Below are 17,824 nucleotides of genomic sequence, written 5' to 3'. Positions count from 1 at the left end.
AGTATCGAAGTATGTAGGTGTACCACGTAACTTTTGTTTAGAACATTTAAAAAAAAAGCTGCAAAAAAATTAATTTTTTAATTTATGTTTAAACAAAAGATTTTTAACAAACTTCCCTCACATGGTTGGATGTGAAAATTAAAACCCCGCAAGACCAAAAGGTCATGAAGATGTTTCGCCCTTATAACTAACAACCACTGTACTGGTGACGCACCATTGGTGTCATTAATAATAAAAATCGCTCTAGGTAGCTGGGTAGCAGTAATTTTTTTATATTAAAGATAAGTCTTCGCCCTTTACAATGATACTACTAAGAATAAGTGACTCCAACCTTTAAAATTGACAATAAAAATGGAAAATATCTAATTACATATTAGCTTACTTCATTATATACATTAAACAAGAATTAGTTATAGTTAAAAAATGTTAGTTAAAAAAGTTTTATGACAAGACAATAGGCAATTTTATTTTTTTAAATTTTATTTTTGTCAAGAATTCCATAAAATAAAAGTAATTTATTTTATGACATACATATATATATCTTAATTTCTCAATTTATATATCATTCAATAAATTACTTTTGATTCTATGTAATTTTTTAAACCGCTAAGTTCAATGTAGTATGAACCTTATTAAAGGATGAATACAAAATTGATTGTATACTGGTCTTCTGGAATCTTTCAATCCTTTTATTGGTCCAAATGCACCACCTAATTTTTGTCATAAAATCCGTAACACCTACATTGATACCTAATAAAATACTTAATTTGAAATTGTTTTGAAAGCAAAGTGAAAAATGTTAATAGGACTAACCATAGGATTTTACATTAGGTATAGCTAGTCAATTGCGTGAACGCGAATGCTCGGGGGGCAGGTTGATGAGTCAGGAACCGTGCAACACGAAAGCGTCTCATTTTCAGGTATCACATGCAGCTTGAAAAATGTACAAACGAACCAAATATTATCATTTGACTATAATAAATAATATTCTCGTTCCCACAAAATGTTTATTATGATCAAAATTAATTTTTGAGAGTCGAAGAATTGATCGGCGTAGCAGTCAACGTATATTAATAGTGAATGTTAAAGTGTTAAGTGTATTAACACTTGCAAAATTAGACAAATGCCTGAACAGGCGCCAAAATTATAAACAAAATAGGATCTGAAAAGTCGGAAGTGCAATATTGAGATGTAGGAAGGGATTGGATCGGTGTCGCGAAGGGTTGGGTCGGATGCACCTTGCTCTTCGGGGCACAATCGGCCGTCATTGATGCCCCCACCACGGAGCCGTATTGTCTCCACCCCGACGATCGTCGGCGCATCAGGATTCGAGGATCGGACGCGCTGTAGGCCTGACTTACCCCTGCCGGATCCTTAAATACAATTACGCGTCTACCCTGAGCTCCGAAAGTTAGGGTGTTCCGGAAGAGTGGGGATAAACAGCCCCCTGCCAGACAATTTGGGGCACGAGCTACCGAATACATTTAAAAGGCACGTGCGGTACGCAGATCGCACTCAGTTTACACTTCGACATCGGATCATCCTGGTTATTGAGAGCTTCTTGATGCTGACGCCCAACCTGTCAGGTGCAAAGGCGATCATAACCAAGCTTGAGTTCAACGTGTGTGCGAGTGCTCGTTTGGAATTGCTGTAGCAGTTCGTGTAAACTAATTGTTTCCAAGAGTGCGTGATAAACAGTAATTATTTGAACAGTTCGATAAACTTGATGCAATATTGTTCGGTCGGAGAAGATCAGCTATTCGGTTTTCTGGCGATTTTTAATGGAAGCTACGAACGCGATCATGTACCCGCCTTTCCTCGCTGATAGAGCTCTGATAATGAGCATCGAGGCGTTCCAGAGGTCCTCGCTGACTCAACCCTATGCTGAGAGACCGATTGTCAGGGCTGCTGGAATACTTTACAAAGATTCTACTACCGAGCTCATTGATGTTAACCGGCTGGCGCAGAATACTACTTCGGTGATACAATATGTAAGTTGAGGAATTGAGAATCTTCTGTTTTCAACCCTTGTGCACTGTTCAGAAAATTGGAATGATTCTGAGAATCAAATTCGAGCGTAGTGGACATTCTGGAAAAAATCTAGTTCTTATGTGCAGTGCGTACGGACTGTTAATGTTAGATTAGTTTCGATATTTTAGCAGACACATAGTTTCACTGGTGGAGATCTTCTTTTGGGTCGAAATGCTGCGAACAGTGCACTAGGGTTATTCTCTATCATTTTAAAACAAAACAATAATTGGCGAAATATTCAATTGAACAAAATCTGAACTTTACAGGTCGAAGTCGCAGATGCGAATGGCCGGCTCTACTGCGTTGACGGGCTCGTCAGTGCGGCATGTTGGCTGAAGATCATCACTCTTGCCAAGGACTGTCAAAGCAGCAATATTGTGCTGATGTCCACCAACGAAGGTGTGATGCTGAAGGTTGCCAGGTACATCGCTCCAGGTGAACCTCTGCTTCTGTGGTTCACGGAACACGTCATAGCTTTGATGAGCATGCCGTTCCTAACGCCTTCGCACATTCAAGGTAATGTTAGAATTCATTGAAGAATAACCCTTTTGGCGTTTTATCCAAACTTGAAACCGTACACTTGCGTGCTCAGTTATTTCCGAGCGATGACGATTATACTTCCTCTATAACGAAGCATCTTCTTCATTTCCAGGCCAAAATCGCTACGTTTGCCACGTGTGCCACAGCCTGTTCGAGTATCCGAATCCTCTGAAGGTTCACCTGGCGCTGAACTGCAGCCGACTGGACATCAGCCATCTCTGGACTGTTCTCGCAAGGGAGTTCACTCTGGCTCAAAGAAGGAGCCTATCCTTGAGCCTATCAAGCTTCGAGTTCGAGCTGTCCGGGTCTCCACAGTCATCACCACCAAGAATATCCCCGGTCCAGATCGAAAGCACGGACTCCAATCTTTCGTTGACCAACAACTCTCCAAGCTCCTGGAACCAGCCGTCGCCGTCATCATCGTCCAATCAACCATCCCCTACTCCATCATTCAATCAACTACCCTCTACATCATTGTTCAACCAACCATCTCCTTCTTCGTCATTCAACCAACCATCTCCTTCTTCGTCATTCAACCAACCATCTCCTTCTTCGTCATTCAACCAACCATCTCCTCCTTCGTTATTCAACCAACCATCTCCTTCTTCATTATTCAACCAACCATCTCCTTCTTCGTTATTCAACCAACCATCTCCTTCTTCATCATTCATCCAAACATCTCCTACTACTTCATCATCCACGCAGATTTCTCCCAGCTCTTCCTCTCAAGTGTTGCCGCTGGAAAAGGAACTGAGATTCAGACATTCGGCGTTCAGACCATACTTGAATCAACCCAGCGTGGTTACCAGTGCCGTTCCTCTACCAAGAGAGGAAACCGCCTTGGCACCGTTCAATGCCCAGCCGAATCTTCCACCGATACCTGCGGACGTCCATGCTGCTCAGATGGAGACGATTGTTAGCAACTTGGGAAAATCGAAGCAGGGACACCTGTGCATTTATTGCGGCAAGGTGTACTCAAGAAAGTACGGGCTGAAGATCCATATCAGGTAAGGAGGTCCTTGAGTTTACTTATTTCAATCATAGGATTCATCGTAGAGCTACTATCACTTGTTGGATAGATTAGAAACAAGCCCACCTCCTAAGAAGCACGTTCTAGAATACAGTAAAGTTTTGATCTAACCAAAATCGTCGGGTCCGTGCTGTGACATAGATCGTGTAGGCGACTATGTTCTTGTGACCGCGCTGAACGTAGAAAAAAATTAAACCTACTAAGTACAGTTCAAATCATATCGCGTTTAGCGTCATTTTAATCAGGAAAATGCCACAAATTAGTTGGAGAAAGTCCCATAAAAAAATAAGTTTTTTAATTGGATTAGTAGTGGTTCACACCGAATATACCTGATCCGATATCGGATTAGGACCCGGTATCATGTTTACACTACTCGGCGACCGAGGCAGTTCGAGCTTCTTGGCTTCTCGCGGGGTATACCCCCAGTGGAGGGGATTGACGAACTGACTAAGATCGTGTAGCTCATACGGCTTAGATCAAGACTTTACTGTACATCAAAAAGTGTTTTCTTTTTCTCAGCTTCTCAGTTTTCTATCCGTAATGTCTTCTCCCTTAACCCTTCAGGGACCATACTGACTCAGACGAGTATTTAACAATTGATTGGATAAATAAATAGATACCCTTTCGCATTTTTCTACTCTCTAGAATTTGAACGTGGCTATCAGAAATATCAAAAAGTCCAATTCACTCAAATTAAAGAAATCACCGATCGACCGTCGCCCTCGAAGGGTTAATTTTCCTTAATTTCCTGAATCATGTTACTAATTGTTTTTTTTTTTCTCTTGTGTTCCAGGACCCACACCGGCTACAAACCGCTGAAGTGCAAGTACTGTCAGCGACCGTTCGGAGACCCCAGCAACCTGAACAAGCACGTGAGATTGCACTCGGATGGAGAGACACCGTACAGGTGCGAGCTCTGCGGTAAAGTGCTCGTGCGTAGGAGAGATCTCGAGAGACACACCAGGTCGAGGCATCAAAATAACGTTGAAGAGGCTTCGGACTCCTCGTCTGATGGAATCGATGTTTGAGGAGACACCGACGTGGTGGTAATCATGGTGCTAACCCGTTAGACTTACCTTCGGCTTCCTTCTTCTATGTGATAGACCACGTTGACCGCTTTGGATTGAGACCCTCAGGGGAAAGAGGGAAAGATGGCAGCCTGCGATCTGGAAGTCGTAGGTTGCAGATTGAGTTCGCTGGCAAATCTTATAGAATGAATGGGTAATAATATCGCGGATGGGCTGTCAACATCTTTGTGATAAATACTTGAATTATTTTTGTAAGATTCGAGATAGTTTTGTATGATATAATAAGGAAATTCGAATTATTTTTGCTACATCAATAAGGAGATTATATACATATATAGTAAACACTGTGTCGATGAAATTAGGCGAACGCGGTGATGAAACGCTTGGATAGCTGACGGAGAGTGCTCCTATGAATTATGAGGAATTTTACAATTGGCACAGATGTAACATAACCTATCAATTATGCTGCATTGTAACAGTGTAATTTTTGTAATGAATAGGTAGTATGATGATTGGAATGAAATCAGAGTAGAAGAGGAGTTGTAACTGAGCTGTATTAATCGCTGTGTTCGACGATCGTTCATCGTAATACAAAATCTAAATTGATATTTTTTAGTGTATAAGGAGCGATAGAATTAATGATTGTGATCTTAGATTCTAGTCTGTAAATTAAAGAAAATTATTATTGTATATTCTGCGTTTTGTTTCTCTTCACCTCTGTATACCCAACGTAAATTATTGAATACCCTAATATAAATTCGGGATAAATAGGATTTGATCAAAGTTTCATTTTTATTTTCAAATAACAGTATTGAACATAACGGCGTGAAATAAATGATTTCATATAGTTATATAAAATCTGCCTTATAATAAAATCTGCCCAGGTCTGATGTTTACATCGTATATCTTCAAGGGCAAATTGTAGAGCAAATATGCAGATTTTTAAAACAAATAATATATCTTATATGTGCAGCGAATGATTCTTGTCGTATTTCTCATACGGTGTTATATAAATGCCGGCAAGAATTATTTGTTCCGTTCAAACGTCCGTACAGCGCCATTCCACGTAGTGGCAAAACGATGAAACTATTAGGCACAATTACCGACAGATAGTGTTTCTTAGAAGAACCTGATCGCACCATCTAGTACCGACTTATTAAACTTTATAACAGTCTGTGGTAAGAGGTTTCAAAATTCTACAACAGATGACGTCACAATATTCAAATTATGACAACGTTTGCCACCAAGTTGGAGAATACCGTCACGGGTTGCGCCACATGTACAAAATTTGAATTTCGGGCACCAAATACCACCCGTTACAGTCACCCTTTACATTTTCACTTTATTAAATTATATCCTCCTTCAATTATAAATCTATATTTAATTAATCGCATTATATGACATTGTTTCCTTTGTTCTATACAATATTTTCATGGCGAGACTTGGCCAATGTTAAAGTAGCTCTGTAAATGGAAGATTAAACGATTTAATTATAGATAGGGAACATGGCCGAAATACGAATATATTCGTATCGCTCCGGGTCGATGCTGAAAGCATAGCAAATTCCAAGCCTGCATTTCAAAGAGCACTTGTCAACAATGTTGTATTTAAAAACCTGTCCTACAGTATTGAAACTATTACGAAAGAATTCATCGTTCCCTAAATGGACTTTCAAAATGAATTTGGCAAATGCAGTGATTAAATTAAAATTAATATCGAATTGGTAGATGAAAATTAATTTCTGCGATACCGAAAACGCGACTAAGTAATAAAAATCTATTTAAATATTCAAGTGGTTAAATTAACTCTCGTCATACGGTGCTGCGTCTGTTCTGATCAATTTATTTCACACAGAAATTCAAATTTACATTAAATTCGAAATTAGAAACGAATAATCTCGATACTATAGACTTTAGTTCAAATAACTGCATAGGCAAAGGTAAAATGAGTCTGTGTCCTTTGCACGATTCTTTTGCAGGACTGTCAGTAATATAAGAATTAAAGCACATTAAATTTGAAGACTTAAAATGAACTCAAGCTAACTTAGAAAACAACTTAAACACTTTAGTTAATTTACACTACTCGAAAAAGTACGAATAAGATTGTTAAAGGGAGCGGAGGACTTCTAGACAAACTCCAGAAACGCTATCGTTAACGAAATCGTTCGAGCATCCCTTATCGAGGAGCCCGATTGCGATCGTCACAAGGCTCCTCCACCTAAACGGTGCACATCGTTGCAGCAGGTTCGCAAGAGTGCAAGAGAGGTCACGGGGAAAGAATGCGCCGGCACGTCCCGGCAGATCGGACAGCAGAAATTCGTCCGGCGTTAAGGGATGAAAGCGGAATCCCGAGCGGGGCTCGAAGCACGCAGCCCTGGCGAAAGAAGTGGAAATTGGCAAATTGCCTATCAACAGGAATCACCGGGCCATTCAATATCCGCGCGCGAAATATTGCGGCGAATAGGATCGCCGAGGAGCAAAGGGTCCGTGGCCCGAAGGGTGAGCCATCAACCCTGCCTCTCGTTGTTCCACCCATTTCCTTTCTGCGCTTGCATTCTACCTCTGCTGCACCGATTCTCACATTCCTCCGCATTCCCCAGCTTTAGTCCCTTAGCCCTTAATCCCTCTTCACTCTTCCGCGCGACATTTTTGTCGCGAATCAATTTCTTAGTACGAGGTAAAAGAAATATTCGATCAAAAGTATCTGGGTTAGTCGTTATTAAAAGACGTAGGATTTTATATAGAGTATTTAGTATATCCGGAACATAACAAGATTTGAACTCAAATAAATGACCTTGAACGACCTTGAAACCTTAACATATTTAGATCGACGAAGCCTGCAAGCTCGGCTAAATGAGAACAGTCCATTTCGGTACAGTTTCGTTATCTTGACCTTGACCGACGAAGTTGGTGGCCAGCGAACACATTCTCCATTATAAAATGGAACAAGCTTTATTCGAAACACTTCTTCGAATAATATACTTTAGTATTCAATTAGGAGATACCTATGTAGTTGACTTAACATAATGCAGCTTGTGTTCTTCGTCAAACGTAGTGGTTTGCACCAAGAAGAAAGAGGATAGTATGGTAACAACCAGGTAACTCGTCAATCGAAAATACCACAAACTACGTCTTCATACTGAGTCGTTTATCACTGTTCTATAAAATATTTCAATATAAAATGGTTGGAACGTCAAATTCATGAAGCAACGATGGGAAAAAATAAATATTGGAAATAAATAAATTGAAAAGTGAAATTTCGTTTTGCGAATGAACGACCCAGTTTGCAGACGAAGAGTTAATTATCCGGGAGGAGGGGGGGGGGAGAGGCGACAAACCGCTTTCGCTGGCAACCATTTCCCGCTAATTACAACACCCTGGAGATTCCGGTATGAAGGGGGTGCCGCGAAGACGTGGCCACAGGGTTCGACAGAACGTCGCGTCGCGTCGCGTCGCGTCGCATTGGGTCGACGCATTCAATCGCGTTCACGCAAACAACACTCGCGGGAGCAAGTGCGGGGGCGTGCGGCCGCGATACATTAGACCCGGTGAAACGGGCGCGCGGCCCGACCACGAGACACAGAGGTATTATTAATGGCGTTATCGGCGGGTGCTGTGTACCCGAGGCTCACGCTCTCGCATTACATCCTCGTCGTCTAATGTGAACGTACGGGCGTCGAGCCCCGGTAATGCCCTCACCTGCTCCTGAAGGATTACAAATGTCTCGAGGAAATCCCGGCCCCGGGGCCGCACAAAGACGCTTTGTTGGCCGTATCTTGCCGCTTTCAAAGGGACCTGATCAAGTCCGGCAGGTCCGGAAGGTGGCCACGCGCGTGCCTCAGTACGTGAAAAGCCTCTTTGTAACGAAATCCCGGCGAATCGGGTGACGTCTTCGCGAAATCGATTCGATACGACATGGCCGAGCACGTCGCGACTTACGATTCCTTCGTACTCGCAGAGATTTAAGACAGAAGTTCGACCGAGACTTTAACGCTGAACCCATCACCGCGGGTCAAATGATCGGTTCCAGACTTTTCATGTCACAATTATTCAAGTTATATAGATGCTTTCACAGCATTCATACTTTTAAATATTTAAAGTTCATATTTAATTGATAGGATGGATTCCTATCGATGTCGATGGATTCCTGGTACAGTGAATTCTCGATATATGTCAGCAACACGGGTCTTGCCAGCGACGTTTAGCGTCCAGGAGACATACCCGAGCCGTGTTACGTTTACACTCCTCGGCGTCCGAGCTTTGCGGCTTCTCACGGGGTATGCCCCGCGGTAGTGGGGATAATTCCGCGACGTTTATCATCCAGGCCTTGGCGACATATATAGAGAAATCACTGTATATTGTTTGAACGGACGACGTTCGAGTGTTGCTTCTCGCAGAGTACGTTTTTGTTGTGGCAACGATGAACGATCGGAGTGAATCACCTCGTTACAAGTAGACAATAAGATGCAACGCCCGGAGAATAAGTTGCATAGCTGGAAGGAGGGCTAATAGAGATGACGCAGGCTCGGAAAGTTCGAGATAGACTGCGGCTAGACACCATACACCATTCGGCAGTTTGGTCCTTCGCCTAGGATTGAGGAGCGACAGGCTTTCAAACTTCGATGACGTATTGCCGAGCTGAAATTCGATTACGCGTTTCAAACGCACCGAGCGATTCCGTATCGAGCCAGCGATTGTACTCGCGACATCCGAATTCTTGCGTCCTCGCGAGACTCCGGGAAAATTAGTCGACAGTTGCGATTCTGCGAAAATTGTTTCGAAATGCCGAACGTCGGAGAAGCACTACACTTAGCAGAAAGTATTCAGACAGCATTCAAGTCGAAACCTCTCTAGCTTCCGATCTTTCGGGCACCCAGACATTTCACGGGCTAAGATCGACGCTTAAGTTTTTCACCGAATGACTAAAATTGAGCTCTCTCGAACTCTTTATTCAGATCAAAATTTCATATACAGTATCTTTACTAGGACCTCGATAGGCAGCAAAAATCCCAAAAATGGGGATGCGGGAAATGTAAATGTATGGAAAATAAAATTAACACATTCGTACCGGATGTCGCATATTTGCGTTCTTATATTCCTCGAACTTCTGCCTCAACATAAACGAATAGAACATCACAAATCATTCAATTTACTCTCAAATATGTTACAGCAGATGATTTTAAGTGTCAGACATAGGAATTATAAAGTTAAAACAGTTTATTTAAAACACTGTAACTTTGCTAATTAATAGGCTTTTCAATGACTGTGCATAAATGAAGCTGAACATTTTTCCTGGAAATGGTAATTTCAGAAGATCTTGTTGCACCACGTTAATTCTAAAAATTTGCTGAAAATAAAAATTGAAACTGAAATTTGATGATTACGAATGAAATGTCTGTTGCTTTCGAGGAATCTGTTGAGAACATCTCAACTGTTCACCTGTGATTCTCGAAAGTTGCCGGTAAGCGAAGTGTTAATTTTGGAATGAGGAATCATGGGAACGAATCAGCTCGATAACAGCATTTTCCGGGGCTTCGCGTGTCCCAAGGCCTGCCGCTCGTATATTCGTCTTGCCCTCTCCTTTCTCGCGTGCCATCTGCGCGAATGCAGTTGCAAATGCGGCCGCCAGTGGCACACACCGGTGTAGATGTAAAAAGGACGATTCGTCGAAAAGATAGCGAGAGAACGAGGGACCGAGGGCTAAGTCAGGACTTACGAGCACGAGCGTACACGTGGCGTCCGTGGCTCCCGTCGCGGCCATTTACAGGCAGCCTTGTCTTCGGCCGTTTATGGCCGATCGCTTGAAAAACCGCGTCCGCCTCTCTCTTTCTGCCTTCCGTCACCCGTAGCAACATTTACCATCGTCCCACGGTGGGCCTTTACCATGAAACATCCAGAACAAACTCGAAAATCCTCGTTTCATCGAACTAGTTACAAATACGTCGCAAACTCACACTCGTCCACTGTTCCCAAGCGAATATTTGTTTGCCGATCAACTAAAACAATGCCAAAAAATGCCCGTTAACACTGAACCTACCACGCTCAAATTCCTGGTTTCTTATTATACAATTAAACTTATTTCATTATTGCAGAATTGTCTTCTCTCAATTATTCAATAAAAATTGTGCATAATCGGAATAAATTCAGTCTTGCTATGTTTAGAAAGATCAGTATCACTCGCTTTTCGAGCTTGGTAGGTTTAGTGCTAACACTAGAGTTAAGCAAGCGTTAAAAGTGACTAATTTTCTGTCCTCAAAAACATGCTGACAATGTGAGAAATTGTGAAATAAAGTATCCGCCATTTTTCCAGATTCTATTTTTCTTAGAGGGTGGTCTATGTGTAGGCGAAAATTTCACTTTGAAATTCTGTGTGCCTGTGCAGGGTTAAACACTGTTACCGAATCTTTATATTGAGCTCTTCAGCGCACAGTCGTGTTTCTTTGAGAAAGATAAATAAATCGAGCCGCACACAGGGAATAATCCTGGTCCTCAAAGGGTTGGAGGTATGCCGGATTAAAAGGCTACACCCCCGACAAAAGGGAAGTTTGCCAGGCGATATCGGTAGTCAATCGATCTATTCAGCCGGACGCCGGATATCGCGACGGCTTCCGTTGCTCGCGGGGAAACCAAAAAACCTGCCGGATATCAAAGCGGACTGTGGAGACATCAGCGTCGCCGGAAGAAATTCCGCAGACACAGTGGAAATCGACAATAGGGAATCCCAACAAAGTTCGGGTCCAGAAGAATTCCTCGCCGGAAGAACGCCAGGACCTTCTCCTCCCCTCTAGCGACAGATTAAAAATCCTTCCTCCGGTTTCCCTTCCGATGATCCGACGGGGAAAACACTGACCAACAATGGCGGATCAAACTTCCACATCTGGGGAAGAAAAAACTGAATCTTCCGGGCTCGATCGATTCCGATAACTCTCCGGCCGGGTAAATTATATTAATTATTAGATTGCGGATTTGAAGACATTTTTTGTAGTCCCATTCTGATATTCCTAATGCACCATTTTATTCATTCAATTATATAGGTAGAAATTGAGTAATCGAATATAGATTTTAATACTGTGGGACAAAGTGGACCCGGTTTCGCTGTCGGTGGATTAAAACAGTGGAGCGATCGAAAGGATTCGGGAGTATCGACTAAAGAAATAAATCAAGAAGAACAAACAAACTTGGGTGAGAAACTACCCTCACAAAGTTACTCTTACGAGGGGTCTTTTAACCTAAGGAATAGAAGTGGATTTAGAATGCGATTTCAAGTAAATAATGAATAATAAATTTTAAATGGATAAAGACTCGTAGAGGTAATGATATTAAATTAATTTATATCTTTCTGGAACGGTCTGCTTTCGGGTCGAGTTAAGCCGAAGTGAACGAGGGTTAAACAGCACCCGCTCGCCGAAAATCGACGTCGTTCGAGAAAAAGCGAGCGCCGAAAGATTCGGCAGGCGGGTCGAGATCCTTAAAAGGATCTAGCCAGCAAGAAGACAAGGAAGAAGGAGCCGAAGAAGTCCCAGGTGCCCGGTAGCTCCGTTTCTGGCGCGCACGCGATACACCTTAAGGGGGAAAGCCAGGGTGAGTATTTAAAGGTCTACTTGATCGGCCACCGTGTTTATAAATGTTACTATTTTTTAATGAAAAGTTTATAAAAATATCTCATAGAAACTGCAATAACATTTTTAAAAAATACCCTAGGAGTGGTGGTCTCGGTTAGAGTTACTATTCAAAGGACCACGGTGTTCATTAATATTTTTTAATGAGATTTTGAGAAAACTTGCTTCAAGATATTTACTATAAGATGGTTATAAAGATGTTTCATAGAAACTTCAATAACATTTCCAAAAATTACCTTAAAAGTCGAGGTCTGACTATTCAAAGGACCACGGTGTTCATTAATATCTTTTAATGAGATTTTGAGAAAACTTGCTTCAAGATATTTACTATAAGATGGTTATAAAGATGTTTCACAGAAACTTCAATAACATTTCCAAAAAATACCTTAAAAGTCGAAGTCTGATTATTCAAAGGACCACGGTGTTCATTAATATTCTTTAATGAGATTATCAAAAAACATACTTCAAGATATCTACCACAAGGAGGATAAAACTTCCATATTTACTTTTTAACCTTTTTTGCCCCTTTTCGTATTCATAGTCGAAAGTTCTTTTTACAGTTTTGGCCAAATGGAACGAGATGAAAGCAGAAACGCAAGGAACCACGAGAAACCCGGAACAGTGTAACGAAACGAGGGGAAAGTGAAATGGAACAAGACCAAATGAAACCAAGAGTCGAGTGAAGCGCAACGAGATGAAACTAGAAACGCGAGAACGAACCGTCTGGAACAGGAGTAGACGGTTCGGAACGGCGAAAGAATCTCTCTAGCTTTCTCCCTTTCTCTCACTCCAGCTTTCTCCTAGAAAAAGCGACTGCAAGATCTATCTTTGTGTGGTCGGTTCGAAAAATATGAAATAAACAGTTTTATACCGAACTTTCTCAATCCAACTTTGCTTATTGCTTTTGTCTTGTGTCGTGGAACGTTTGTGTTGGATGATGAAACTGGTAGCTAAAGTCGCCTCTTATACTCGAGCTCTCTGCGATATATCTAAAACAATATCTGAAACATTAATTCATAAATTTTCAATATCCTTTATCTTGCATAAACGCCCGCAGTCCAACGATAGGAATTCATAAAAATAGAACACTGCTCAGTCAAAAATGGGTGTGCTACCCTTCACAGTTGAAGAAGAACATTTTATGCGTAAAGATCCCGAGTCTGACAATGGGAGTTAATAAAACCACAAAGTACAGTAAGTTCTCGGTATATGTCAACAACACAGGTCTTGCAAGCGTTGTGTATCTTGCAGAAGACATACCCGAGCCTTGTTATGTTTACACTCCTCGGCATCCGAGGCCTCTCGAGTTTTACGGCCCCTTACCGGGTACACCCCGCGGTAGTGGGGATAATTCTGCGACGTTTATCATCCAGGCTTTGGCGTCATATACAGGGTGTTCGACTACAGGTGGGAGAAAATTTAAGGGGTGGTTCCCTATGACAATATAACACGAAAATGAAGAGTAAGAAAATTCTAATTACGGCTCCATATTTTAGTTACTAACAATTAAAAATCCGCCTCAAATGCGGCAACCCGGCCAACAGAGGTGCCTCGCAAGAAGTCATCTGGCAAGAATTCGGCGTGTAAACCGTCCGATTGGGTCATTCCGCACGCATTTTCGGTTCTAGCCGAATTATTGGCTATAGTGTGTGACGTCAAAGCCTAAGCTTTGGCTGCGAGCGAGGGTCCCCTTTGTTGCGTGACTGTTGCGCGGCTTTACGACGTGAGTAACGTACACCTCTGTTGGCCGGGTTGCCGCATTTCAGGCGGATTATTAATTGATAATAACTAAGAAATAAAGCCGAAATCGCAATTCTTGCCGTAATTCTCCCACCTGTGTGGAGACATCACTGTAGATCCTCGCCAACCTGCGGCCCCTTCTATTCCCGAAAAATGAATCTATCAACAACGCAGATCATCGCGCCGGGGGAAAAAGGCGTCAAAGGAGAGAAAAAAAGCGACGCGAGGAATTCGATTCGGCATCACGCAACGAAATTACGGTGCCAGCACGAAGAAGAAGAGGGAGCGAGCATGGGAAGTGAACGAATAACGTGTAATGGGCGTGCTTCGGCGTTGGAATAGGGGTTGGTTCGAAGAAGCGAAACAGATGACGGGACGCGTGGAGTATCTTTCGTGGTAGGTGCTCGTTCCCGGAGCCATTTGGATCTTTCGAGTGGCAAAACCTGAAAGCCACGGTCTCTCGCCGGTTTTTCGAGGTGAATTCGCGACGGCGGCCGTGGATGGAAAGCGCGAGGCAAAGACGCGCGGGGCTGCGCCACTCCAAAGATTAATGTCCTCGAGGACAGGAGAAACGGTCTCGTCGTCGGCCGCGATCGAATCGACTCGTTCTTAAAGGTACATATCGCGCGTTCGAAGATGGATCTCGAATACTATCCGTTTTCTCTCTCCACCTCCTCCGGCCCCGTTTCTCGACTATGTTTTTTTTTTTCGTCGCCGGTAATAAAACGGGGTTTCTCTTATTTCTGTGATATCATTCTCTCTCTCTCTCTTCTTTCTTTTGGTTCTTTTTTTCTACTTTTTCTCGTGAGGTCCCCCGGGACGATATTATGGATCAGTCCCGGTTGTCGCGGAGCTCCTCCTATGAAAATGGAAATCAGCCGTCGCGCGCGTGCACGTCAACCAGATATACGCACGAGTATACGCCGGCTGGTTAATATTTCACTCTCCATTATTCTCTATTTGGAGAGAACGACGGGGATGAAGAATCGCCGACACGGTGATTCCTTTTTCTACGGCAGCTCCAAATTTCCCGCCGATCGGCCCGGAACCGTTTCCTAGTCGGCGAAACTTCAACGGTGCAAACCTTCCCCCCCTCCCGCAGAACTACCACGAGCTCGACTACCTCCCGCGGGGGTTCGAACCCTGTTTCACCATCGCACAGAATCTTCCTCGATTCTTCCTAGAAATTCTTTTTCACATGCCGCTCCGGCGTGTTTGCCGACGAAATCGCATGAAAGTCCAATCAATTTTCCGTGGAGATGGAGAAGAGTGGACAAGTATTGCGCATCTCTCATTCAAAGCTTAATGGAACGGCTAAAAAAATCGTACATCAAGTTTCTCGATCTAGTTGTAAAGGGGAAGCTTCGATCTTCAAACCTGTGCAAGATTCAATTTCGAAGAAAATTTGTGAGTGTTTCTACAGACGTTTAAAGTTGCAGTAGCATTTTCAAGAAAGAGCCTTCACTTTTCCATCCATCGCGTCGTGGAAGAACATTCTCGAAGAGAATGAACGACGTCTTGTTACAGTAGAAGCTTCGAGCTTCGAAATGAGGCCAAGTTTGTTGTGGCACGATTTTTTTCTGAAAAATTGTAACAATTCGAATGTCCGAAATTGTTTGGAAACTTAGTGTTCTGGAAGTCGCACGACGTTCTCCTTGATGGCGAGTAGATTTTATCCGATTCGACGAGTATCGGGTAGGAAAGAAAATTTTCCGGAGGACGGGGATTAAAGGAAATCCCGCGGAAAGCCGCGATCTAATGGGAAACGCAAACAGGCCGCGCCCACGAGCGACGTCGATCGAACGGCACCTACGATTTCCCTGAGAATTCGGAAGCCGCGGCTCTTCGATTTCCCACGTCCGCCGACAATCGTCGAACGGAACCGCTGTTTGCCCAAATAATTCCCGAATTAGCGGGACACCGTTGCCGACGGACGTTGTCCCTTTGACGGGAGATTTCACCAAATTTTCACCCAGCTTAGTTTAACACTTTCCTTCCGATGATGGCACTACGACAGCGTTTAAATCGAATCCGGCACGAAATGTCTACTTTCTTCGAATTTTTGCTTACATATTTTTATTATCTTGCACCTTTTTGAAATACAGATCTCGGAACCTCGAAGAAAATCGTCGGATGCTACGCCTGAAATTATTTGGCTATAACCGAAACAATTTATCCATAAGATCGAGAACAATGAAGACATATGACATAGACATAGTTATTGTTACCTGCAAATTGAATTACAGTAAGTGCTAGACTGCGGATTTTGTGCATTCATGATAAAAATGGAGCAGTCTAAAATAGGAGAAAAATTAAGGTATATTATTTTCTTAGTGTATCAAATTTTTAGGTTGTTTCTAACAGTAAAGTTTATAGCATCACCCATTGGATTTTTCATAATAATATATTAATACGGTTCGGAGGTGCTCGGTAACTTACGATCTCTGCACAGCACCGTAATCTTAATTAATTAATTATTAAGAAACGCCACGCGTTATCAACACAAATTTTTCACCATTCGACAGATAAAGTATTCTAGTTTTTTGTCGCCGGTAAGTAGATTGTCGTGAACAGGCCGGACCTGGACAAGATTTCGAGAAAAAATATTTAAAACACTATTTTAACTAGTATAATTTAATGTGGTTCAAATAAAATACTTCTTTAAAAACAACGAAAAATTTCGGCAAATAAAATATTTTTATTTTGATAACCAGATACATAACATAAAATATTTTAATGTTGTATTTCAAATATGTATTTCAAATATTTCCCTACAATGAAAATAAGTTGGGCAAATAGTTAATATTATAAATTATAATTTTTAACATAAGAAACTATAATAGTTAACAAAGTATTATTTGTAGCTTAATTATGAATATTTGCATGTAACATCGTTCGAAATTGTCGTGGCTTAGACTACTTCCTCGAGGACACGGAATCATTCCAGTGAAGCACAGAATTATTCCGATACTATTTTACACAGTTCTACAAAATAAGTCTCACTATTTTAAATTTTTTCCAAATGAAATACTATTTTTAAATATACGATTTGTATCGTCATTTTATGGAACTTGTTCATCCACTAATTCATTCAGCAACAAATTGACTATTATCTACGTTCAATGTACTAACAATAACTTTTTTTAAGGACCGGCCATTTTGACCACGCACGGTACAAACCGGTATACAAGAAGTGTGAGTGGTTTTAGTATTAAACCGTGCGACGCCGCGCAATTTTCGCCAATTAAATCGATCCCGGGGAATTATGAAGCCTGGAACAGAAGGCTGTCGGATACACGCCGAATTCAGGGGCTGTTTAACGAATTTCGACATGCCCCGGATGCACATTAACGAAGAATGTTTAAAAAGCTCGCACGGACAAAAGACGGGGCTCGGCCTGACGCGCGAAAAATGTGAAATCGCGGAACCCGCACCGAAAACGCGAATAAAATTGAAAATATGCAACGAAGGGTGGCGGAGATTTAGAGGGAAAATGGTTAAAATATTATTTGAAATAGTAGATGATGCATGGTTCGGATAAAACAATATTTTAGATCGCCGGGCAAAATATTTTTGTTACGACGCGTGAAATAAATATTCCCGGTAATAATGTGACACGAAGAATAAAATATTTTTATTTCCACGCTGCCGGATTGCGAATGCCTATGATATATTATAAAGAGGAAGCCTCGAAATGTAAATTGTAATTGTCAATTTGCCTTCCGAAGACCAGGATTTTTTCAAAATATTCAGAACATATTCTTAAGAGACTTAAATTAAATGTTCAACGAATACTTTGTACCGACCTCTTGTTATGTACACAATAAATGTAATAAT

General features: G+C 41.9%; 1 protein-coding gene across 1 annotated transcript; it reads left to right on the top strand.

Annotated features, from left to right (window-relative positions):
• The first annotated feature begins 1,802 nt into the window (after nucleotides 1–1,802).
• On the top strand, nucleotides 1,803–4,629 carry Prdm13 (PR/SET domain 13). The gene is made up of 4 exons (XM_076803587.1): nucleotides 1,803–1,991; nucleotides 2,298–2,547; nucleotides 2,684–3,578; nucleotides 4,395–4,629. Exons 1-4 carry the CDS (start codon nucleotides 1,803–1,805, stop codon nucleotides 4,627–4,629), a joined length of 1,569 nt encoding a protein of 522 aa, XP_076659702.1.
• The last annotated feature ends 13,195 nt before the right edge of the window (nucleotides 4,630–17,824 follow it).

Source organism: Halictus rubicundus, chromosome 2, assembly GCF_050948215.1.
Source record: "Halictus rubicundus isolate RS-2024b chromosome 2, iyHalRubi1_principal, whole genome shotgun sequence".
Lineage (NCBI taxonomy): Eukaryota > Metazoa > Arthropoda > Insecta > Hymenoptera > Halictidae > Halictus > Halictus rubicundus.
The sequence above is the reverse complement of the archived record's forward strand: the minus strand, read 5'-3'. Positions and strand labels throughout refer to the sequence as shown.